General features: G+C 43.5%; 2 protein-coding genes across 2 annotated transcripts in view; both read right to left on the minus strand.

Moving 5' to 3' along the window:
• The window catches only part of xkr5b (XK related 5b), an 11,921-nt gene extending 8,515 nt beyond the window's left edge, over positions 1-3,406 (minus strand). Inside the window, exons 1-3 of the mRNA XM_036963143.2 lie at positions 3,165-3,406; positions 1,817-2,012; positions 1,558-1,724 (exon numbers count right to left, since the gene is read on the minus strand). Of these exons, the coding sequence (XP_036819038.2) occupies positions 1,558-1,724; positions 1,817-2,012; positions 3,165-3,282 (481 nt within the window). The 5' untranslated portion in view covers positions 3,283-3,406. The remainder of the gene's footprint in view (positions 1-1,557; positions 1,725-1,816; positions 2,013-3,164) is intronic.
• A 4,059-nt stretch (positions 3,407-7,465) lies between these two features.
• eva1ab (eva-1 homolog A, regulator of programmed cell death b) lies at positions 7,466-26,464 on the minus strand. The gene is made up of 4 exons (XM_036962915.2): positions 25,792-26,464; positions 9,339-9,673; positions 8,362-8,718; positions 7,466-8,245 (listed from the first exon to the last, which is right to left on the minus strand). Exons 2-4 carry the CDS (start codon positions 9,445-9,447, stop codon positions 8,133-8,135), a joined length of 579 nt encoding a protein of 192 aa, XP_036818810.1. The 5' UTR covers positions 9,448-9,673; positions 25,792-26,464; the 3' UTR covers positions 7,466-8,132.
• Between the last annotated feature and the right edge of the window lie 830 nt (positions 26,465-27,294).

Raw genomic sequence — 27,294 nt, forward strand, 5'->3', positions numbered from 1 at the left:
ATATATGGGTTATTAGAAATTACGCAAAACTCGCTGAAGCTTGGAACTTACAGTTAAAGTCGGAAGTTTACATACACCTTAGCCAAATACATTTAAACTCAGTTTTTCACAATTACTGACATTTAATCCAAGTACAAATTCCCTGTCTTAGGTCAGTTAGGATCACCACTTTATTTTAAGAATGTGAAATGTCAGAAAAATAGTAGAGAGAATGATTTATTTCAACTTTTATTTCTTTCGTCACATTCCCAGTGGGTCAGAAGTTTACATACACTCAATTAGTATTCGGTAGCATTGCCTTTAAATTGTTTAACTTGGGTCAAACGCTTCGGGTAGCCTTCCACAAGCGTCCCACAATAAGTTGGGTGAATTTTGGCCCAATCCTCCTGACAGAGCTGGTGTAACTGAGTCAGGTTTGTAGGCCTTCTTGCTCGCACACACTTTTCAGTTCTGCCCACAAATGTTCTATAGGATTGAGGTCAGGGCTTTGTGATGGCCATTCCAATACTTTGACTTTGTTGCCCTTAAGCCATTTTTGCCACAACTTTGGAAGTATGCTTGGGGTCATTGTTAATTTGGAAAACCCATTTGGTCATTATGGCCAAACAGTTCTATTTTTGATTCATCAGACCAGAGGACATTTCTCCAAAAAGTACAATCTTTGTCCCCATGTGCAGTTGCAAACCGTAGTCTGGCTTTTTTATGGCAGTTTTAGATCAGTGGCTTCTTCCTTGCTGAGCGGCCTTTCAGATTATGTCGATATAGGACTCATTTTTACTGTGGATATAGATACTTTTGTACCTGTTTTCTCTAGCATCTTCACAAGGTCCTTTGCTGTTGTTCTGGGATTGATTTGCACTTTTTGCACCAAAGTACGTTAATCTCTAGGAGACAGAACACTTCTTCTACCTGAGCGGTATGACGGCTGCGTGGTCCCATGTTGTTTATACTTGCGTACTGTTGTTTGTACAGGTGAACGTGGTACATTCAGGCGTTTGGAAATTGTTCCCAAGGATGAACCAGACTTGTGGAGGTCTACAAATTATTTTCTGAGGTCTTGACTGATTTCTTTAGATTTTCACATGATGTCAAGCAGAGGCACTGAGTTTGAAGGTAGGCCTTGAAATATATCCACAGGTACACCTCCAATTGACTCAAATGATGTCAACTGGCCTATCAGAAGCTTGTAAAGCCATGACATCATTTTTTTGAATTTTCCGAGCTGTTTAAAGGCACAGTCAATTTAGTGTATGTAAACTTCTGACACACTGTAATTGAGATACAGTGAATTATAAGTGAAATAATCTTTCTGTAAACAATTGTTGGGAAAATTACTTGTCATTCACAAAGTAGATGTCCTAACCGACTTGCCAAAACTATAGTTTGTGAACAAGAAATTTGTGGAGTGGTTGAATAACGAGTTTTAATGACTCCAACCTAAGTGTATGTAAACTTCCGACTTCAACTGTACATTGATGGAAGCGACAATCTATCTGTGATATTAAAGCTGATCTACCCCCTAAAACAAAAACAACACAAACACACAGAGACACATACCTGGTGAAGATAGTCCTACATCTGTACAGATGAGGACGTAGGTCTGCAGTACGGTCTGTGGCAGAGTGACCACCAGCGCCTCCAACAGGCGGAGGGCTGAAACGTCAGCCTGCTGCATTATCTCACTGCACTGATCCTCTCTAGCGGACGTCATAGTCTCCCATAACCTGGAACACAACAACACAGTGTTCTCGTTTCATCGTTGACCTCTAACCCCGGACCTCTAACGCCAAAGAGGGTACCAACGCGGGTACGTTACCTTCTAAAGATGCCCAGGTGCAGGATGTGAGTCCATTTGAGGTCTTTGCTACGTATTCGTCCATCCGCCTGGTACCACAGCCAACTGAGCAACTGGGGACCCCACCCAGGGAGGAGGAACAAGGCCGTAAGCCCCGCCCAGTGGGCGTAGCAGTAATTATGCCCCACCCACAGGTAGTACACAAAACAGTAGATCACTGTGGACAAACACACACACAGGTAGATTATTGGAGGTGATACAGGACATCTACACACAGATACACATACTGTATTTTCTAGTGTACTGGCAGCTGGTCTTTACACAATGATGGGCACTGGTTGGTACTTAGGTCAACATAAAACACTGGACACACCTGGTACCAAACTGGACACACCTGGTACCAAACTGGACACACCTGGTACCAAACAGGACACACCTGGTACCAAACTGGACACACCTGGTACCAAACAGGACACACCTGGTACCAATCAGGACACACCTGGTACCAAACTGGACACACCTGGTACCAAACAGGACACACCTGGTACCAAACTGGACACACCTGGTACCAAATTGTCCATAACACCCAAGACACAGAGAAGGCTAATTAAAACGTAATCAATATGTAATTATCTAACGAATGTGTAATGTATTTTCCCAAACGGCAAGTGTGATAAGCAGTAGAACAGTGAGGGCAGTTTCAACATCTCTGTGTGTGTGTGTGTGTGTGTGTGTGTGTGTGTGTGTGTGTGTGTGTGTGTGTGTGTGTGTGTGACCTCTATCATGACTATAGGCTGAGGACAGGGTAGGGCCTGGGTGATGCTGCTGTCCCTTATCTCTAATAGGCTACAAAATGCACGCGCCTCCTGCCTCTAGAGAACCACTTACTGAACGATGCGGTGCTCTATGTCCGCCTCTCCCTTTCCTCTCCACTCCACCCCCCCCCCCCCTTCCTGTCCCAGTAATATTAACCATCTGCCGGAGCAGCCCGACCAGTTGGGGAGAGTAGGGTCCGCCCATTCCCCTATCCATTTATGGCATACAGAAAAAGGCGCTCGAATATGACAGAAATGCGCCACTTTTCTATGAGCATGACTTTAGCTACAGCAGAAATGTTGTTCGCGGCTGCTGTTGCAAGTTTTCACACCTACATCGAACACAAGCAATACACGCACCTATAAAGATTGTAATGCATCTGAAAATGCAGATTAAAAATAAAAGACTTTGGGAAATATCAATGAAACCGTCATGCAACCCTCCCTGGTTTGACACTGTACTGTTATGATTGTAGCCTAGGTGTGGTGAGAGAATACAGGCCTATCTCCATCACTGGAGGGATGTGCGTGTGTGTTTAGGCAGTGATACTTACGCGCAGTCCGCTCAGCCACAATGAGAAATGCAGTAAATGCGAAAACGCAAACATGGCAGCAGGACACGCACGAGCCTCCCCGACTGGCCATGGCCCGGGCCGTGGTGTATTGTCTCATCACGGAGATGAAGAATCTTGATCTGCAATGTTGCGATGAATCCCACGCAGCAGTATTGACTCGTCCGTTCCAAGGTAGGGTACCCCTGTGCTCTGCTCCGTTATCCCTTGGAGACTGCTTCTGACGTCATGGCCTCGCATTAAAGCCACAGTCTGTGATTTCTGTTCAGTATTTTTCAACTGATGAATAAAATTGGTACAACATGCCTTTTATTAGATAGTTGATACATTATTAGTCTCCTGTGTTAGAATAACATATTATTATCCTGATGGTTACCAAACAACTAAGAATATTACCAAAGATTTGTGCTATTACTCTATTGTTTAAGAGACAACAACAAAAAAACAACACAACTATTTTTTCATGTCCCTCTCATTACCAGTGGTGGAAAAAGAACTCAATTGTCATACTTGAGTAAAAGTAAAGATACCTTAATAGGAAATGACTCAAGTAAAAGTGAAAGTCACCCAGTAAAATACTACTTGAGTAAAAGTCTAAAAGTATTTGTTTTTAAATATACTTAAGTAAAAGTAAATGGAAATGCTAAAATATATATATAAGTATCAAAAGTAAAAGTATAAATCATTTCAACTTCCTTATATTAAGCAAACCAGACAGCACAATCTTCTTGTTTTTATTTATTTACGGATAGGAAGGGGCACACTCCAACTCTCAGACATCATTTACAAACCAAGCATTTGTGTTTAGTGAGTCTGCCAGATCAGAGGCAGTAGGGACGACCAGGGATGTTCTCCTGATAATTGGACCATTTTCCTGTCAAAATGTAAAACTTCTGGGTGTCAGGGAAAATACATGGAGTAAAAAGTACATTATTTTCTTTAGGAATGTATTGAAGTAAAAGTAAAAGTTGCCATAAATATAAATAGTAAAGTACAGATTTACCCCCAAAAAACTAATTAATTAAGTAGTACTTTAAAGTATTTTTACTCAAGTACTTTACACCACTGCTGATGACATGTCATTCCTTGACCACTACAGATAGAAATTGCTATTCATGGATCAAATTGTTAAATGATCTGTACTGAATGCACATGAAGGAAAGGAGATGAGGAGAGGAAGCCCCATTCATGCCTACTGCCAAGTTTTGGAGGGATGGGAAAAGTGTAGTATATTATAGTTAACAGCAGATGACGGTATAAGCTCACAGGACAGACCTAACCAGAACAGAACAGACCAGAACAGAACAGAACAGAACAGGACAGACCAGACCAGACCAGAACAGACCAGAACAGGACAGACCAGAACAGGACAGACCTGACCAGAACAGACCAGAACAGAACAGAACAGAACAGGACAGACCAGACCAGAACAGACCAGACCAGAACAGACCAGAACAGGACAGACCAGAACAGGACAGACCTGACCAGACCTGACCATACCAGAACAATACAGAACATGACAGAACAGACCTGAACAGAACAGGACAGACCTGACCAGAACAAAACAAAACAAACCTGACCAGAACAGGAAATACCAGAACAATACAGAACATGACAGAACAGACCAGAACAGGACAGGACAGGACAGGACAGAACAGACCAGAACAGGACAGGACAGAACAGACCAAAACAGGGCAGACTAAACTAGAACAGACCAGAACAGGACAGGACAGAACAGACCAGAACAGAGCAGACTAGACTAGAACAGACCAGAACAGGGCAGACTAGACTAGAACAGACCAGAACAGGGCAGACTAGACTAGAACAGACCAGAACAGGGAAGACTAGACTAGAACAGACCAGAACAGGACAGGACAGAACAGACCAGAACAGGGCAGAATAGAACAGACCAGAACAGGGCAGACTAGACTAGAACAGACCAGAACAGGACAGAACAGACTAGAACAGACCAGAACAGGACAGAACAGAACAGACCAGAACAGGGCAGACTAGACTAGAACAGACCAGAACAGGACAGAACAGACCAGACCAGAATAGGGCAGAACAGAACAGAACAGAGCAGGCACATAATTTGCTTCTAGAGGGTTTTATTCTTCAATTAATGTGCAGAGTGGTGGTCTTAGTCATCCACTCCCTGTTTGAGTGCTTAAATTCTATCCTTCACATCAATTGTATTTATTTTTCCCTTCCTTGAGGAAACCACTGATCTGTATGATGATTGTATAAGTGAGAGCAAGGTGGCAAAGCCTCTATCCTACTACATTCACCTATCCTCTCTCCTACTGTGTTCACCTATCCTCTATCCTACTGTGTTCACCTATCCTCTATCCTACTGTGTTCACCTATCCTACTGCTTTAACCTCTATCCTACTGTGTTCACCTATCCTCTATCCTACTGTGTTCACCTATCCTACTGCTTTAACCTCTATCCTACTGTGTTCACCTATCCTCTATCCTACTGTGTTCACCTATCCTCTCTCCTACTGTGTTCACCTATCCTCTATCCTACTGTGTTCACCTATCCTCTCTCCTACTGTGTTCACCTATCCTCTCTCCTACTGTGTTCACCTATCCTCTATCCTACTGTGTTCACCTATCCTCTATCCTACTGCGTTCACCTATCATCTTTCCTACTGCATTTAGCTATCCTCTTTCCTACTGTGTTCACCTATCCTCTATCCTACTGTGTTCACCTATCCTCTATCCTACTGTGTTCACCTATCCTCTATCCTACTGTGTTCACCTATCCTGCTGCTTTAACCTCTATCCTACTGTGTTCACCTATCCTACTGCTTTAACCTCTATCCTACTGTGTTCACCTATCCTACTGCTTTAACCTCTATCCTACTGTGTTCACCTATCATCTATCCTACTGTGTTCACCTATCCTACTGCTTTAACCTCTATCCTACTGTGTTCACCTATCCTCTATCCTACTGTGTTCACCTATCCTACTGCTTTAACCTCTATCCTACTGTGTTCACCTATCCTCTATCCTACTGTGTTTCACCTATCCTACTGCTTGAACCTCTATCCTACTGTGTTCACCTATCCTCTATCCTACTGTGTTCACCTATGCACCTATCTCAGATATGTGGTTACTTCAAGGAAGAGAGGAAGGATGCATACATACTGTACATAGAGAACCTCTCTCACAGAGAAACAAGTGTTCACTTTACACAGTTTTTCCAATACCGGCGACAAGCTAGGGGAAACACCCAGAAATAATACTATTGTGCTGAACAGTTTACCTTGTGATGCCCCATTAAAAACATCACAATGTAGTGCTGCACAGTTTACCCTGTGATCCCCCATTAAAAACATCACAATGTAGTGTTGCACAGTTTACCTTGTGATCCCCCATTAAAAACATCACAATGTAGTGTTGCACAGTTTACCTTGTGATCCCCCATTAAAAACATGACAATGTAGTGTTGCACAGTTTACCCTGTGATCCCCCATTAAAAACATCACAATGTAGTGTTGCACAGTTTACCTTGTGATCCCCCATTAAAAACATCACAATGTAGTGTTGCACAGTTTACCTTGTGATCCCCCATTAAAAACATGACAATGTAGTGTTGCACAGTTTACCCTGTGATCCCCCATTAAAAACATGACAATGTAGTGCTGCACAGTTTACCTTGTGATCCCCCATTAAAAACATGACAATGTAGTGTGCACTCCAAAAGCAACACGTATCGTAGAGAGTCTAGCTACCGCTTCAGTTTTAGCAGAGCTGAAGGGACCAGATCGGCGTTAGCAATGGCTGACCCTCTCAATGGGTGTCTCAGGTGGAGTTGGGATATGAAAAGGAAAAAATACATTTCCAATTCAAACAAGCACATGTGTATGAAATAAGCACCTAACACATGTGTGTGAAATAAGCACCTAACACATGTGTGTGAAATAAGCACCTAACACATGTGTGTGAAATAAGCACCTAACACGTGTGTGAAATAAGTACCTAACACATGTGTATTATTGCGATATGTTGGTGTCTCCATCTATCTTTCTGAAGGGCTATAGGGGGACTGAAGGGAACTACTCAGGAGCTGACTGGATTGGATTGGAGCACTGCCTCTGTCTGTCGTGACTAAGGGTCCCTAATTAATACTCCTCTGCTGACAACCAAACACATATAGTTTTATAGTCACAGTCTCTCTGAGGAATGATTGTTGCTCCATCTTAAAAATACAAAACTAAATTTTCCCCTGCAACAACCCTTAAAAGCATCCCCGAGACAAACGAACAAAGTGTTGCTATTTTATAAAAAATGAATTTATTTACAAAAGACAAGAGTGGATCAATTAAATACACATTAAGATTGAGTGAAGGCAAACATGAAATGTTTTAGTTAACAGGTTTTCTCTGTGGTCCTTGTCCTGGTAGTGAACCGTGCTGTGTATGACCGTGCCAGTCAGGTACAACGTAGTGCGGTACGTTCGGCTAGGAAATCAGAGTTTTCCACAGAGGTGAATTGTGGGCCTTTGTCAACGGTGATGGGGATGGTGTCCACTAGGTGGTGACATCATCCACCTCAGTATTTGAAAGGGGTCTGACCCCGGAGGAACCATCCTGGTCCACAATCAGGAGGCATTCTCCTCATCACAGATCTAAAAGCTGTGGGTTAAGTGTAGTGGAGTCAGGTTCATGGTTGCTCTTGGTCCTTTCCTCTTGGTCTAATGGTCAAGACGTTGGTTTCTCCAATGGGGGACCCGGGTTCATAACCTGTCGTGACATCAGTCTGGTGTTCTCAGGACACACCCATGGTTCTGTGGTCCAGTGTCATTGTACCCACTCACCCTGGCTAACAGGGTGCTTCATGAGCCTCTCGATGCGACCCTGTCTAAAAGTGTATATTATCCTTCCTCTTTGTCCGTTTGTCTGTCCATCCATCTGTTTTCTCGCCATGTTTTCTCTGTCCCTGTCAGTAGTATCGGTTGAGGCTGCGTGTGACAGTGTTGACGTCGGGATGTCCGTTCATCCAGATCTCTTGTATGATCCTCTCTCTCTCCTCAACCCTCTGAGCTCGCTCCAACTCTACAGACCAAAACACAACCAAACCAACAACATTAATTCAATAATGTATTGTATACTTAACCATAAAAAAAACACTAAGTACTTAAGAGTTTCCAACGTAGTGTGTGTGTGTTTACCTTCTATGGATGTGAACATGCTAGTGTGCAGCAGCGTTCTCTCAAATCGCCTCCGTCGTCGAGCCGATAGGTCAGAAGTCCCGTCGTCCCAGTCCACTGATTCGCTGTCTCTACTCGTCTCTGTGGTTACGCCGGGATTGCTTGTGTTAGGGTTGCCAGGTTGGAGATGATGGTGACAGGGATGGTCCCCATGGTGATGGTGGTGATGCCTGTTGCTATGCTGATGGTGATGTCGTCGTCGGTTACTGTAGTGACAGTCAGTGCGACAGTGTATCTGGACCACGAGGGCACAGAGGGTGAGGAGGAGACCCACACACACACCACTAACAAACACCAGAGTTACTCGCTCAGGCTGGTCTGAGACGAGAGAGAGAGGGGGGAGGGAGAGAGAGAGGAGGAGGGTGAGAGAGAGAGGACGATGGTGAGAGAGAGAGAGAGAGAGAGGGGGAGGAGAGAGAGAGAGAGAGAGAGAGAGAGGCGAGAGAGAGAGAGGAGAGAGAGAGAGAGAAAGAGAGGAGGAGGAGAGAGAGAGAGAGAGAGAGAGAGAGAGGGAGGAGAGAGAAAGAGAGAGGGAGGAGAGAGAGACAAAGAGATTGAGAGAGGAGAGAGAGAGAGAGAGAGAGAGAGAGAGAAAGAGAGGAGGAGGAGGAGAGAGAGGCGAGAGAGAGCGAGAGAGAGGAGAGAGAGAGAGAGAGAGAGAGAGAGAAAGAGAGGAGGAAGAGAGAGAGAGAGAGAGAAAGAGAGGAGGAGGAGGAGAGAGAGAGGGGGAGGAGAGGGAGAGAGAGAGAGAGAGAGAGAGAGAGGGAGGAGAGAGAGAGACAAAGAGATTGAGAGCAGAAAATAAAAGAGAAAGAGTGATTTATTTCTTTATCCAGGTTACACTGACAGACACCTGAACATGTTTTTCTATCATCTTTTGTAACAACAAATATTCAAACAGTTCAACAATAACACCTGATGTTTTAGTCACTGTTTACCTGCTATGAAGGTGTAGGCTGCCAGGGCGTTGCTAAACAAAGCCATCTCCTGGGAGACCACCTTCACCTCCATATTTTGGCTAGGGCTTCCTGTGGGCGGGGCATTCATGATGATGTCACTAACTGTCTCTCTCTGGCATGAGAGAGGCCAAGGCTCATATCTTCTGTGTATAAGTCAGACTTGGCTGACTGTGGTCTTTAATTCTGTATGGTTTTATGGAAACAATTTCTGGCTACCCCCTTCCATAAAGTCTGTACTGGGTTCTCTCTTCTGTCTTCTATGAAATATGCACTGGTCCACTCAGCCGAGAACAGGACAGCAGTCTTTTCTGTCACTGTAAGGTTCAAACAGAAAGAGAGAGAGAGAGATAGAGAGAGAGAGAGAGAGAGAGAGTAGTGAGTGACAAAGTCCGATAATTCTAGATGATTTCATAATTCTTGCATAATTTACGAGAAAGTCTGAGAAATGATTGCATCCTGCTGTCTCCTCGTTAGCCACATGTTCAATCAAAGTGTCACATAAACATCGAACCAGCGATGAACCCTGTCTCCTACCCTGATGGCTCTGGGTGACTATGGGGCTGTCTGACGAAGCTAGAGAAAATTACAGAGTGCTCATAGGAAAACTCGTAGAATACCCCCCAATTATTGGTTTCCATTTTCCCCCTGAAAACATTCCAATAGAGTCACAGATGTAGGATCAACCCCTACAAAAAATGTCAATAAATTATAATCAACATAATAATTCACATTTCCTGATGCTGCAGGATTATTTTCCTGCTGTGACAAGCAGGGTCAAATTAAGATCCTTCATCTGTATGTAGTCAATAAAGCTACAAAAACGCTCTGTAATTGGAAGTCCTACCACTAAACGTTCTCTCCAAGTCACAGTGATTTACCCCAGAAATACCACTCAGCTTTTACCCAAACCCAGTGTTGTTTCCCTGATCAGAAGGAGATGACACAAAGAGAGTATTTAGTGAAGGGAAGAAATATGTCAGAGAAAAACATCATAAAGGACAGATTGTAAACATAACGAGGCAGCACTGCTTTCATGGTTACGCAAGCCTGGTTCCTTGGACCACATGAACCTTCTCATCCATTCCCCCTCTCCCCTTCCCCCACGTTCTCCCTCTCTTCCATTCCCCCTCTCCCCTTCCCCCACGTTCTCCCTCTCTTCCATTCCCCCTCTCCCTTTCCCCCACGTTCTCCCTCTCTTCCATTCCCCCTCTCCCCTTCCCCCACGTTCTCCCTCTCTTCCATTCCCCCTCTCCCCTTCCCCCACGTTCTCCCTCTCTTCCATTCCCCCTCTCCCCTTCCCCCACGTTCTCCCTCTCTTCCATTCCCCCTCTCCCCTTCCCCCATGTTCTCCCTCTCTTCCATTCCCCCTCTCCCCTTCCCCCACTTTCTCCCTCATCCATTCCCCCTCTCCCACTTTCTCCCTCTCATCCATTCCCCCTCTCCCCTTCCCCCACTTTCTCCCTCTCATCCATTCCCCCTCTCCACCTCTCATTCTCTTCCCTCCTACACACGTAGGACTCATATTACAGACAGAAAATACAGCAGCCTTGGTTTGTCTCCTCTCCTTCACGCAAGCACACACACACACACACACACACACTCACACATACACACACACACTCACACACACACGCACACACACACACACACACACACACACACACACACACACACACACACACACACGCACGCACACACTCACACACACGCACGCACGCACACACGCACCAGAAATATGAAAGAACTTAAACATGAGAGAAAGCACTGTGTAGGAGCCATATAGGTTATATTGTACATTTTAGTATGTTTCCAATTCATGATGAATTTCTGTTGTATGTGTGTATACCCCCTCTACTGGCCAATGGAGAATACAGTTGAAAGGCAGACATTCTCCAATGCCTTCTGGGAGTGACTGGAATGGCAGCAGTCTTTTGACCATACCAGACAATGTTTACCATGCTGTTTGTTTCTTTAGTTTAAATGATCAGAATTAGTTTTGGTAGAGTTTTCTTTACAATTTTGTGTCCAGAATAACAACAAAATAAATACATTATTAATTTTCAACTTGAATCAAACTCTGGCCAATTGGATTTGTCTGCGTCAAGACTAACATTTCACAACTCTCCATTGTGGCTAAGAATGGAATTAGAATGGAAATTGTATTGGGACAATTATATTGGACAATTTAGCCACTACATTTAGTCAAAATACTTAGCTGGAAAATACTTTGTTGGAATTGAAAAACTGGATTGTTTGGAAAGACGTACAGCCAATGAATGGAGTAGAAAAGAAATGCACAAACTTCTGCATTGATTGATGGGTATATGGAAGTGTTTATGCCTACATTTATCATGCATTCAAAGTAATGGACATGTTGCTATTGGAGTGACTTATTTGGACAAAGGATCGAATCCACAGAATTCGATTTCCAAACTGTGAAGATGATTGATATAGTGACACTGTTAAAGGAGCTCTTATTGATCCATGTTCATGGTTCCATGTTGAAATAGATATTGATATTGATGTGATCGCCTATTGAGGGAATATGACCGAAGAGAATTCTCCTACTGCATATAGCGTTGTGTGTGTGGGGGCAACATGGCGCTAGTGGAGGAGCCTTATCAGGAACGGCCTTGAAGGAGAATGTTCCCAAATCCAGCAGGGGTAAACTGGGAAATTTGACATCATCTGATGACTGACAATAAGAATGTTGAAATAGTAAAAACATAAATAAAAATGGTCCAGTTCAATGAAATGTTGAGTGGATTCAAAGATGTTATCGACTCCTATCATCACATGATACCTGAGGATGAAATAAAAACAATGATATGTTGAATTGTTATGAACCCAAATGGCAGAATATTAAGGCATTTCTTGGTACTGGGTCCAAATGGATTAAAGGGACAGCCCCGGCACCAGAGAAACCTGATAAACACATTGGTGAGAAAGAAGATGTTAATCCTACTGACAGAGTGTCCCAAACCTCCAGCCGCAGGTCTAACAGGAGTTCAGCTTTGGTGAATCCTCCACATCCTCAGCCTGCATCCCAGCAGAGGCTGAAAGAGCAGCATTAACAGCACAGGCTGCTGCTCTCAAGTTCAAACACCATCTAGAGGACGAGGAGGAGGAATTAAACCCATCTAGAGGACAAGAAGGAGGAATAAAACCCATCTAGAGGACAAGGAGGAGGAATTAAACACATCTAGAGGATGAGGAGAAATTAAACCCATCAAGAAGACAAGGAGGAATAAAACCATCTAGAGGATGAGAAGGAGGAATTACACCCATCTAGAAGACGAGGAATTAAACCCATCTAGAGGACGAGGAGGAGGAATTAAACCAATCTAGAGGACGAGGAGGAATTAAACCCATCTAGAGGACGAGGAGGAGGAATTAAACCAATCTAGAGGACAAGGAGGAATTAAACCCATCTAGAGGAGGAGGAGGAATAATTAAACCCATCTAGAGGAGGAGGACGAGGAATTAAACCCATCTAGACGATGAGGAGGAATTAAACCCATCTAGAAGACAAGGAGGAATAAAACCATCTAGAGGATGAGAAGGAGGAATTACACCCATCTAGAAGACGAGGAGGAGTAATTAAACCCATCTAGAGGACGAGGAATTACACCCACCTAGAGGACGAGGAGGAGGAATTAAACTAATCTAGAGGACGAGGAATTAAACCCATCTAGAGGACGAGGAGGAGGAATTAAACCCTTCTAGAGGAGGAGGAGGAGGAATTAAACCCATCTAGACGATGAGGAGGAATTAAACCCATCTAGAAGACAAGGAGGAATAAAACCATCTAGAGGATGAGAAGGAGGAATTACACCCATCTAGAAGATGAGGAGGAGTAAATAAACCCATCTAGAGGACGAGGAATTACACCCATCTAGAGGAGGAGGAGGAGGAATTAAACTCATCTAGAGGACAAGGAATTAAACCCATCTAGAGGAGGAGGAGGAGGAATTAAACCCATCTAGAGGAGGAGGAGGAGGAATTAAACCCATCTAGAGGAGGAGGAGGAGGAATTAAACCCATCTAGAAGACAAGGAGGAATAAAACCATCTAGAGGATGAGGAGGAGGAATTAAACCCATCTAGAGGAGGAGGAGGAATAAATAAATAATCTAGAGGACGAGGAGGAGGAATTAAACCCATCTAGAGGACGAGGAGGAGGAATTAAACCCATCTAGAGGAGGAGGAGGAATAAATAAATAATCTAGAGGACGAGGAGGAGGAATTAAACCCATCTAGAGGACGAGGAATTAAACCCATCTAGAGGACGAGGAGGAATTAAACCCATCTAGAGGACGAGGAGGAGGAATTAAACCCATCTAGAAGACAAGGAGGAATTAAACCCATCTAGAGGAGGAGGACGAGGAACTAAACCCATCTAGAGGAGGAGGAGGAATAAATAAATAATCTAGAGGACGAGGAGGAGGAATTAAACCCATCTAGAGGACGAGGAATTAAACCCATCTAGAGGACGAGGAGGAATTAAACCCATCTAGAGGACGAGGAGGAGGAATTAAACCCATCTAGAGGACGAGGAGGATGAATTAAACCCATCTAGAGGAGGAGGAGGAGGAGGAATTAAACCCATCTAGAGGAGGAGGAGGAGGAGGAATTAAACGCTTCTAGAGGAGGAGGAATAAATAAACCAATCTAGAGAACAAGGAGGAGGAATTACACCCATCTAGAGGACGAGGAATTAAACCCATCTAGAGGACGAGGAGGAGGAATTAAACCCATCTAGAGGACGAGGAGGATGAATTAAACCCATCTAGAGGAGGAGGAGGAGGAGGAATTAAACCCATCTAGAGGAGGAGGAATAAATAAACCAATCTAGAGAACAAGGAGGAGGAATTACACCCATCTAGAAGACGACGAGGAGGAATTAAACCCATCTAGAGGACGAGGAGGAGGAATTAAACCCATCTAGAGGACGCGGAATTAAACCCATCTAGAGGACGAGGAATTAAACCCATCTATAGGACAAGTAGGAGGAATTAAACCCATCTAGAGGACAATGAGGAGGAATTAAACCCATCTAGAGGACAAGGATGAGGAATTAAACCCATCTAGAGGACAAGGAGGATGAATTAAACCCATCTAGAGGACAATGAGGAGGAATTAAACCCATCTAGAGGACAAGGAGGATGAATTAAACCCATCTAGAGGACAATGAGGATGAATTAAACCCATCTAGAGGACAATGAGGAGGAATTAAACCCACCTAGAGGACAAGGATGAGGAATGAAACCCATCTAGAGGACAAGGAGGAGGAATTAAACCCATCTAGAGGATGAGGAATTAAACCCATCTAGAGGACAAGGAGGAGGAATTAAACCCATCTAGAGGATGAGGAATTAAACCCATCTAGAGGACGAGGAATTAAACCAACAAAAGACGGAGGAAAACAGGGAGATTTGAGCTGTAAATTGAAATAGCAGCTGCCTCTGCAAAGGTCACTGTCTTGACATCTGCAGGGGAAGAAAGAAATGCCAACTCAACAACAAAAATGACGACTTTGAGGAAATGGCAGAGAGATGCAGGATCTCAGACCTTGAATTTCACACAGGGAAAAGGGGCACTTCAGCCAGACATGCACCAAGTGTGCATCTCAAAGAAGGACCCCAAGTCATTGAGCACATTGACATTCAACCAGCCCAGGCTCACAGTGTTTCAGCTCAATCTGAACTGTCAGGACACAGTGGGATTCAGACAGCCGCTCATAGAGAGAACACTGCTGCACCACCAGACTCTAACCCAAGTCTGCCAGTCTATACAGGACAAGGCCCCTCTGTGCTGACCGACTACGGGGAAAACAGCCAAGACTTTCAGGACATTTCACAAGAAAACCCTCTCATCTCCAAAGACTGCTATGTTAGTCAAACAGCAACATCTTTCCGCCACCCAGAGAGACTAGTGTTTTTGATGGTGACATTTTGCAGTACAGGTCCTTCATTCAGTCATTTGAACATGGTATTGAGTATAGAGCCCAAACTAGCCAGGAGAAACTGCACTTCCTCAAACTGTACACCAGAGGGCAGCCTCGAGAGCTAGTTAGGACAAGGGCTATCAGAAAGGCTTATTACAGGAGATCTATGGTAATGAATACAAGATTGCCAAGGCATACAAGGAGAAGGCTTTTAGCTGGCCTAGGCTCAAAACCCGAAGACCACATGGCATGACACGCCTATGCGTTATACCTCAGAGGTTGTTGTAATGCAATGGAAGATATGGAGGAGATGGATCTGGCCTCCAGCTTAAAAAACATCATTTTTATTGGATTTATTTTTCATTTCCATGGAGACCATCGGTGGGTTACAAGTATTTTTTTTTTTTTTTTAATTTAACTTGGCAAGTCAGTTAAGAGAAAATTCTTATTTATATTGACGGCCTACCCCGGCCAAACCCTAACCCGGACCACGCTGAGCCAATTGTATCCTGAAACTACCCTTCAAGCTCAGGGACAGGTGGAGGTCAGCTGCTTGTGAGTTACAGGAGCGCCATGGCAGGCGTGCTAGACTCCTTGATCTCATCCTGTTAATTAAATAACATGTGAGAATGGCCACACATCCGGTGTTCGGTGATATTCAAGATCCAACACAATCCAGAAGCAAGACTCAAAGGCTGCAGTCAAGGCTCATTCCCCCCCCCACACACACACACGACCCCAACACATCACGTCTGTTCTATAACTGCAGTCAGGAATTGGAGCTGTGTCCACGACTTAGGAAAAGGAGCCACAGGGAGAAGATTGGTTTCCTAAAGGGAAACAGAATTTGTTTTGGTTGCTTGTCAAGTGGACACGTCAAGAGACTGCAATAAGCGTCTCAAATGCAGTGTGTGGAGCCAAACTCACTCAAATGTGCTTCGTATTGATGGGAAACAGCAGAACAGTCATCAGAAGCAGCAGTCGGGTATACCGTGACCAGCGACCAACAATTTATACTTGCTATTGTATCAGTAAAGGTCAAACACAGTAAAAGCAACCAGGTTATCCAGACGTACACCTTCCTAGAGGCAGGAAGCACATTCTGCACAGAGAGGCCGATGACCCAGCTTGGCAGCACATGTGAGAGGAGATACAGCTCTTACTAGTGTAGGAACGAGGATTCCCTATGAAAAGCCGCTGGCACAGTAGAGAGCCGTCCATAACACGTCCACAAGAATCAGTTTCTACACATGACTCTTTTCATGTGAAGTTAACATTTATTGGGCATATCAAATATATATAGTATGTGTGTGTGTGTGTGGACGTGTTGTGGACGGCTCTCTGCTGTGCCAGCGGGTTTTATTTAGCTTATTTTTTATAATGTGTTTATTATTATCCAATAAAAAATGTATTAAAAAAAGACAGCAGTACAAAACATTGACATTCATTGTACTGTTGAATGGGATGGCCAATGTAGAGGACAAAACACAACTTAACTCACACAACATAAAACTAAATCCTATTAGGTGGTACATGTATAGGAAGACAGCATATAGTCATTACAAGCAGTGTAGTTAAGCCCAAAATAAATATTGAGTGGAGTACAGCACAGAGTAGCAGCAGATCGTCAACCCAGTTATGAAGCGGGACTAGACCATTTCTCCAGTATCGGCTGCCATATTTTGTAAAACATTGGACTTCTATTGGAGGTATTGTATCGAATCTTTTCCATATGTATTACATTCCCTAAATCCTGTAACCACATTTCAAAGGTAGGTACAGTCTCCAATTTCTAAAATTGCAATATGAGCCTTTTGGCTAATTTAGTACAAAGATAGACAGCCTTCCCCTCCTGGTTATTCCCATCAACTGTACCAAACAGAGCGATCAATGGGTCTGGGGCTAGAACTCTATCGAAGGCTTTAGATAAGTCATCAAAAGGGAGAGCCCAGTAAAAGCATGTAACTTAGGACATGTCCAGAATAAGTGGGTCAACGTCCCCTCATCCTGCTTGCACCTCTCACACAGTGGTGAGGTGTCCGGGAATATTTTATGCAGTTTCACTTTTGAGTAATGTAACCTGTGTATCACCTTAAACTGTACAAGGTTGTGTCTGGCATTCACTGAACTGTGGTTTATATTCCTGAGAGCTTCTACCCAGTCCTCATCTGAGATTTCTGTCCCAAGCCCTTTTAATGGTGTCTGTGGATACCTGTGGATACATGTGGGCCTGTAGCACATCATACAGTCTAGAGACTGACCCTTTTGAATGGGGTTTGACAAGGATCAAGCTATCTAATGTAGGACTATTTGGCTTCATGCCATACTGTGGGATATGTGTCCTTATGAAATTCCTGATTTGGAGGTATCTGAAAAAATGTGTTGTTGGCATGTTGAACTTTCCCTGTAATTGTTGAAATGAAGCTAACTGACCATCTATGTATAGATTACCAATTGTTGTGAGCCCCTTCTCCCTCCACTGTGAAAACACCACTTCATCCAATGCAGGGTGGAAAGCATGATTCAGGCAAATTGGGCTGTCTATGTAAACAGTGGGTATGTTAAGAAAATAACATGGAGTGCTTTGAAAGGCTGGTCATGGCTCACATCAACATCATTGTCCCAGAAACCCTAGACCCACTCCAATTTGCATACCGCCCTGACAAATCCACAGATTATGCAATCTCTATTGCAGTCCACACTGCCCATTCCCACCTAAACAAAAGGAACACATATGTGAGAATGCTATTCATTGACTACAGCTCAGCGTTCAACACCATAGTGCCCTCCAAGCTCATCACTAGGCTAAGGATCCTGGGACTAATCACCTCCCTTTGAAACTGGATCCTGGACTTCCTGACGGGCTGCCCCCAGGTGGTAAGGGTAGGTAACAATACATCCGCCACGCTGATCCTCAACATGCGGGCGCCTCAGGGGTGCGTGCTCAGTCCTCTCCTGTAATCCCTGTTTGCTGATGACACAACAGTGGTAGGCCTGACCACCGACAATGACGAGACAGCCTATAGGGAGGAAGTCAGAGACCTGGCTGTGTGGTGCCAGGACAACAACCTCTCCCTCAACGTGATCAAGACAAAGGAGATGATTGTGGACTACAGGAAAAGGTGGACCGAGCACGCCCCCATTCTCATCGACGAGGCTGTAGTGGAGCAGGTTGAGAGCTTCAAGTTCCTTGGTGTCCACATCCCCAACAAACTAACATGGTCCAAACACACCAAGACAGTCATGAAGAGGGCATGACAATACCTATTCCCCCCTCAGGAGACTGAAAAGATTTGACATGGGTCCTTAGATCTTCAAAAGATCAAGAGCATCCTGATGGGTTGCATCACTGCCTGGTATGGCAACTGCTCGGCCTCCGACCCAAAGGCACTACAGAGGGTAGTGCATATGGCCCAGTACATCACTGGGGCCAAGCTTTCTGCCATCCAGGACCTCTATACCAGGCGGTGTCAGAGGAAGGCCCTAGAAATTGTCAAAGACTCCAGCCACTCTAGTCATAGACTGTTCTCTCTGCTGCCGCTTGGTAAGCGGTACCAAAGCACCAAGTCTAGGTCCAAGAGGCTTCTAAACAGCTTCTACCCCCAAGCCATAAGACCCCTGAACATCTAGTCAAATGGCTACCCAGACTATTTGCATTGGGCCCCCCCTTTTACTCTGCTATTATCTAGCTGCATAGTCACTTTAATAACTCTACCTACATCTACATACTACCTTAACTAACCGGAGCCCCCGCACATTGACTCCGTACCGGTACCCCCTGTATATAGCCTTAATTATTTGTTTTTCTTACTTCTGCTCTTTAATTATTTGTTATTCTTATTTTTTGTAGGTATTTTTTTTAAACTGCATTGTTGGTTAAGGGCTTGTAAGTATTCAGCATTTCACTGTAAAGTCTACACCTGTTGTATTCGGTACATGTGACAAATAACATTTGATTTGATTTGATTTGAAATGACGAGGGCTAAAGCTGATTGGCTGGAACTCGAATTTCAAGGAGGCTGGCCCACGAGGGGAAAATGTAGGGAAAATGGCGCAGCACAGCTTCCAGAAAAACAGTCGCTTTCAAACTAGAGATTTTGTGGCTAATTGAAGTAAAACAGTAACTCTGCTCATAGATTAAGCACGTATGAACTACACGTTGACTCATTCAGCCCAAAGCGGGAGGTTAAAGAATAGTTGGAAGTCGCCAAAGTTCCAGAACATGTCTTTAATCTGTTCCAGAGCATGTCTTTAATCTATCCTCCATGGAGATGATACTGACAGTACCAAAAATGAGGAACAGGGAACTGTAGGCTACTACGTTTAGACAGGCTAAAGATCAGAATTGGGCTGCCTGTCTAAATGCAACCACAGTATCACAGCTGGTTGAGATGGGGAGTAGGGTTTGTGTGTGTGTTCCTTCCTGGGGGCTGACCTTCTCACCCTCATTAGAAAAACAAAACACAACCTCAGGCTGAACACCACCCTTTACAAATCTCTCTCCTTCTCTTTCCATATCACTTCCTTTCTCCATCGCTCTGCGTGGCCTGTGTGTGTGTGTGCGTGTGTGTGTTCGCGTGTGTGTGTGTGTGTGTGTGTGTGTGTGTGTGTGTGCGTGTGTGTGTGTGTGTGCTTGACACACAGGTGTCAGTGAAACAATCCAGGAATGCAGCTTTGTGATGGACGGAGAGAGAGAAAGGAGAGAACAAGAGAACAATGTAGCTGAGAACTGACCACAGATCAGCTGAAGGTGAAATTAAATCTACTAATATCTATGCATGGTTTGTCAGATTTCCTTATCAATCAAACTGAGCTGATATGATAGGTGAGTTTTATAAGAGTCAGACTCGGCTCACACACGCCTTGTTAATTAACGGTGGTTTCAGCTCGTTAGACATCGGTACAGTTCGTTAGAACGCTCAACTAAACGGATTACAGTCTGATACAGTTAGATTGACTCGACTAAACACTCAACAGTTCATGAACTCTTCTTTCTTATCCTTCTAATTAGTTTTCTCCTCTTTCTATGTCTCCTTCTCTCTGTTTTCTTCTTCAAGTCACCACTCTCTTTCTGTAGAAAAGCAGGTACTAAAACCTATCGCTTTGGTAAAACACAAAGATGTATACAGACAGACACACAGTGCCTTACAGCACCAATAGTCCAATGTTGTACAGAGTCCCTGTGCTGTTTTAAACTGGGCTTCCTACACTGCTCAACTCCTACCCCACTTTGGAATGACTCTGACCAGTGTGTGCAGAAACATGACAAAACACACACACACACACACACACACACACACGCACACGCACACGCACACGCACACGCACACACACACACACACACACACAAAGCTCTGACCACACTGGCCTTAATATTCCAGAGAAACCATGCCTCCAGGTTCCAGACCAAATTTAGCTCAAAAAGCATGCCTGTGTTGACTCTGAGACTGATGCATAGTGACATTGGCCTTTTCTCTCTTTCTGCTTTTAAAGGGATACTTTGAGATTTTGGCAATGAAGCCATTTATCTACTTCCCCAGAATCAGATGAACTTGTGGATCTCATTTTTATGTGTCTGCATCCAGTATGCCAATGCTAACTGGCGTTGACTGGAAGTGACTGGAAGTCTATGGTATCTACTAGCATGCTAGCAGTTACCATAGACTTGCAGTCATTGGCTGCCAGGCATTGCGCTAACGCTAGTTAGCAATTGAGCTATCACTAGATAGCAACTTCCTTCAAACTGAACGCAGAGACATAAAAATGTTATCCACGAGTTAATCTGGCTCTGGGGAAGTAGATAAATGGGTTCATTGCCAAAATCCTGAAGTATCCCTTTATCATCTCATGAATCTGCTTAAAGAGCGAATGGGAATTACAGACAAAGATGGAGAGTGAGAGTAAGAAAGGGAAATAATATAGGTTTGTAGATTTAGTGCTGAGAGTGAGCGTAGCGGATATTTTCACTGCAACTGATTCCTCCCATCCCCCCCATGTGATCCCTCTGATATGAGGCATCAGGCCTTTCTGAAGCCCCCCCCCATTGATAAATTAATTTAACGGACACTCTGCTGGGGCCAGTGGCTGTGTGTTTCCTAAACCCTGCAGCCCAACCCACAGACAGCGGTGGAGTGAGGAGGACAAGCTGTTATTATGCTTCTCTAGATACCACACATTATCCAACACACACACCCTAAAACACACACACACACACACACACACACACACACACACACACACACACACACACACAATGTCACACAGACACACACACACACACACACACACACACACAATGTCACACAGACACACACACACACACACACACAATGTCACAGACACACACACACACACACACACACACACACAATGTCACACAGACACACACACACACACACACACACACACACACACAAAATGTCACACAGACACACAGACACAGACACACACACACACACACACACACACACACACACACACACAATGTCACACAGACACACACACACACACACACACACACAATGTCACACAGACACACAGACACACACACACACACACACACACAATGTCACACAGACACACACACACACACACACACACACAATGTCACACAGACACACACACACACACACACACACACAAAATGTCACACAGACACACAGACACAGACACACACACACACACACACACACACACACACAATGTCACACAGACCCACACACACACACACACACACACACACACACACACACACACACACACACACACACACACACACACACACACACACACACAATGTCACACAGACACACACACACACACACACACACACACACACACACACACACACACACACACACACACACACACACACACACACACACACACACACACACACACAATGTCACACACACACACACACACACACACACACACACACACACACACACACACAATGTCACACATGTTTGTCCTATTTCCAAATCATCCATCAGAAACGTTAAAGGACCATTAACTATTATTATTATTATTATTCATTTTATTTATACAGCAGATCAACTGAGCCCTGTTTTCAATACAAAGAAAAAGCACATATATGCACAAATAAAAGACATATATACGCATTAAGAAAAACATCCACAATTAGCATTTAACAGATCAGATATCGATTTTGTTTTATTTCCTAAGGAGGGACCGGAACATCTATTCTAAGAGTTTTTTGTAAATTGTTCATTATGTAAAGTGCAGCATAACTGAAGGCGCATTTTCCGATCTGTGTAGAAACTGGGAGGGATCTGAAAGTGTAATGTAATTCTTGACCTAGTTTTATAATGAGTAATTCTATAAGAGATTAGAGATGTCAGATACATTGGACGTGTTTTTTGCATGAACTCTTTATAGGTACAGTGCCTTGCGAAAGTATTCGGCCCCCTTGAAATTTGCGACAAATAATTTTGCACGCCCAATTTTTCAGTTTTTGATTTGTTAAAAAGTCTGAAATATCCAATAAATGTCGTTCCACTTCATGATTGTGTCCCACTTGTTGTTGATTCTTCACAAAAAAATACAGTTTTATATCTTTATGTTTGAAGCCTGAAATGTGGCAAAAGGTCGCAAAGTTCAAGGGGGCCGAATACTTTTGCAAGGCACTGTAAATAACAAACTACTGCTCCCTTCTGTCGGTTAAAGAGACCCAACCTACTTGTAGATATAAGGAACAGTGGTGAACCCTATCTAGGTGTTTTTGTAAGTCTATGGTTGCCTAGATTGGCTCTTAATTAGAGGCAGCTGTCTATTGTTGTCTCTGATTGGGAACCATATTTAGGCAGCCATATTCTGTGGGTATTTTGTGGGTGATTGTTCCTGTTACCAGTGTTCACGGTATGGGACTGTTTTGGCTTCATTGATTTGGCAATTTATTGTTTTGTTCGTTGTTTAAGTATCCCATTTAAAATGTGGATTATCATCACGCTGCATTTTGGTCCTCCTCTCTTTCACCCGAAGACAAACGTGACACAGAGCCAGTAATGAATCTCAGAGCACAACGACATACAGCAACACCTAAAGGTTTAACTGTGGACGCTGCAGCTTGCATGTAAACAACATCCCCATTATCCAATACACACACAAAGGTAGACTGAACCATTTTCTTCCTATTAGCAGATGATGAGCAGGCTTTCGTTTCTGTAAAATCAACCAAATCTCGAACTTCAACTTTTTTACCAGCTCAGATGCGTTTTGAAAGACAACTTGTCATCTAGGCATTTACCAAGATATGTATAATAAGGAACTAGTTCCATTTCTATACCATTTAGCCTAGTAATTTTATAGTCATTTATAGTGGCAAGAAAAAGTATTGGAACCCTTTGGAATTACCTGGATTTCAGCATAAATTGGTCATACAATTTGATCTGATCTTCATCTAGGCCACAACAATAGACACACAGTTTTCTTAAACTAATAACGCACAAACAATTATTTGTTTTTATGTCTTTATTGAACACACCGTGTAAACATTCACAGTGCAGGGTGGAAAAAGTATGTGAACCCTGGTTGACCCTCCTTTGGCAGCAATGACCACAACCAAACGTTTTCTGTAGTTGCGGATCAGACCTGCACAACGGTCGAGGGATTTTGGACCATTCCTCTTTACAAAACTGTTTCAGTTCAGCAATATTCTTGGGATGTCTGGTGTGAACCGCGCTCGAGGTCATGCCACAGAATCTCAAACGGGTTGAGGTCAGGACTCAGGATTTTCTTCGGTTGAAGCCATTCTGTTGTTGATTTAATTCTGTGTTTTGGGTCGTAGTTCTGTTACATCACCCAACTTCTGTTGAACTTCAATTGTCGAACAGATAGCCTCACATTCTCCTGCAAAAATGTATTGATGAACATGGGAATAAATTTTTCCGTCGATGACAGCAAGTTGTCCAATACCTGAGGCAGAAAAGCAGCGCAAACCATGACGCTCCCTCCACCACAGTTGGGATGAGGTTTTGATGTTGGTGTACTGTACCTTTTTTTTCTCCACACATAGTGTTGTGTTCCTTCCAAACAACTCAACTTCACTTTCATCTGTCCACAGAATATTTGCCAGTGGCGCTCTGGAACATTCAAGTGCTCTTTTGCGAACTTCAGACATGCAGCAATAGGTTTTTTGGACAGCAGTGGCTTCTTCCGTGGTGTCCTCCCATGAACAACATTCTTGTTTAGTGTTTTACGTATCGTAGACACGTCAACAGAGATGTTAGCATGTTCCAGAGATTTATGTAAGTCTTTAGCTGACACTAGGATTCTTCTTAACCTCATTGAGCATTCTGCGCTGTGCTCTTGCAGTCATCTTTGCAGGACGGCAACTCCTAGGGAGAATAGCAGCAGTGCTGAACTTTCTCAATTTATAGACAATTTGTCTTACAGTGGACTGATGAATATCAAGGCTTTTAGAGATACTTTTGTAACCCTTTCCAGCTTTATGCAAGTCAACCATTCTTAATCCTAAGGTCTTCTGAGATCTCTTTTGTTCGAGGCATGGTCAGGCAATGCTTCAAGTGAATCGCAAATAGTGTTTTTTATTGGGCAAGGCAGCTCTAACCAACATCTCCAAACTCGTCTCATTGACTCCAGGTTAGCTGACTCCTGACTCCAATTATCTTTTGGAGAAGTCGTTAGCCTAGGGGTTCACATACTTTTTCCAACCTACACTGTGAATGTTAAATTATGTATTCAACATAGACAAATTATTAGTTTTAGCACACTGTTTTTGTCTTGTTTTGACTTAGGGGAAGATCAGATCACATTTTTTTGACAAATGTATGCAGAAATCCAGGTAATTCCAAAGGGTTCACATACTCTTCTTGCAACTGTAAATAAAAAATGATGTAGTCTAGAGAAGAGAATATATGTTGTTTTGTTAGCATTTAGCACCAATTTAAGATCAGAAAGTGTCTTCTGAAATGCCAGAATCAGATTTCAAATGTGGAAATGCTTGGCCAATAGTAAGAGCGATGGAGTATAACACAGTAACATCAGAGTATAAATTAATTTGACAATTTCTCATTTTGTCATTTTCTGTTATTAATATAGATATTAAAACAATAGTGGAGATAGTACTGAGCCTTATGGGACACCTTTTTGAAACGCCAGAAACTCCGATTTGATACCATCTACCATGATGACTTGGGTTCTTTCATGGAGATAATTATTGAACCATAAGCAAACATCAGAGCCCAGTCCAATCGAAGACGGCTGATTTAACAGAGTTCCATGATCAACACCGTCAAAAGCTTTGTAAAAGTCAATAAACATGGCAGCACAACTTTTTCTATTATCCAAGACGTTTGCAATATCACTCCCAACAAGCATTGTGGTGCTAGCAGTGCTATGTTTAAGTCTAAAGACAGATGTATTTATATTAAGGATTCCATTTACATATAGAAAAGACTGTAGTTGCTTGTTGACTAAAGACTCTAGTACTGTGCATACTTACATATCCATGATCCAGATTATAAATCCCTTCCAACGAAACACGTTTGAAGTTCCATGTTCTCTCCCCTCCTCTCCTCTGCCGTAGTAATCCGGGAGAGCATCAGCGTGGCTCCAGTGAGACCACTATCCAAAGCCCAGAGACCCAAAAACAACAGCAGCAGAGGGGGAGTCACTCCTACAGCAACAATATGAAGTCACAAAGAGATATAGGGATGGTTTTAAAAGACTTTCCAGCTTCCAATCACAGTTTTCCAAGAATGATTTTCCAAAGTTTTCCAGGTCCGTCTCTCAGCAGGCAGGAATCGATCCCTGGAAGATGGAATGTGACACAGGAGAAGCTCACCCCCATGGATATTCACACACACACACACTCGTGCTCCGCACTCTTGTTCCTAAAAAACCCTCACTCTCATCTCCCACACTCTGTAAGACCCATCGTCTCTGCTATACATTCCCCTCTTACCACCCAACCTGACTACATTGAGCAGAGAGAGCAACTCTGTGGCACAAATACAGACAAAGAGGGAGAGAGAGAAGCAGGGTGTGGTGGGGGGTAGAGCTTTGGATTTGGCTATGGAGAAAAAGAGAGACAAGCGAATAAGATTGGAGAACCAATGAAGTGAGGGTGAAAGAGAGAGAGGGAACGAGACAGAGAAATAGAGGGAGGATTGAGTATGGCATGGGAATTTCATTCAGCTTTGACTGGGAATTTGCCTCCTGACTTTTTCCGTCAATATAAAGTTTGTCTCTTGAGCCACCGTAGCAACAACATACCCAGCAACACTTCCTCAAAATAGGCAGAATTCATCTAAGATAAATCAAGAAATCTGTCATTGATTTTTACGTTTTTGCCAAGGAAGTCTTAGTCGCGCAATTTTACATCTAACTGAGACGTTTGACGCATGAGAACTATTAGTCTCTCTATGAATGTCAACAAACACTTCATTGAATAATCCTGTCCATAGTTCCTGCTCCTACTAGGAGTAGTACTGTTGACCAGTGGGCTGAACAAGACCCCCTGCTACGATCACACACACGTAGGAGCAGACCTACTTTGACTGTTGTTAATATGCTTCATGTTGCTTTTATGAACTGAAGATTTATCATACTGCATTACTTACGCGCGCACGTGTAAGTGTGTGTGTATTTGAGAGCTGGAACAATGATCAGATGATCTGAATGAGCCAATCAAATGTTATCAGTGTTAGATGATAAGGTCTTTCACTCTGAATAAAAAGGTTGCTGACGGAATCATTTATTGTTGCTGACCTTAGTCCTACAACACACAAAGACAACCTTTTCCCTAGAGAACAACAGCATAACTGTAGGCCTACACAACTTTGACTCGACCAATAAACGCACACAACTCTCCCACAACCTTTTAGAGAACACAACCAGCATACAACTTCCACACAACCCCCGATCACCTACCTATTGACCTGCCAACAGAACAGACATTCCTCTGCATGAGAACAGAATTATTGTGTGTCTCTGACTATCCTAT

Source organism: Oncorhynchus mykiss, chromosome 25 (genome assembly GCF_057628025.1).
Source record: "Oncorhynchus mykiss isolate SJ-2025 chromosome 25, ASM5762802v1, whole genome shotgun sequence".
Taxonomy (NCBI): Eukaryota; Metazoa; Chordata; class Actinopteri; order Salmoniformes; family Salmonidae; genus Oncorhynchus; species Oncorhynchus mykiss.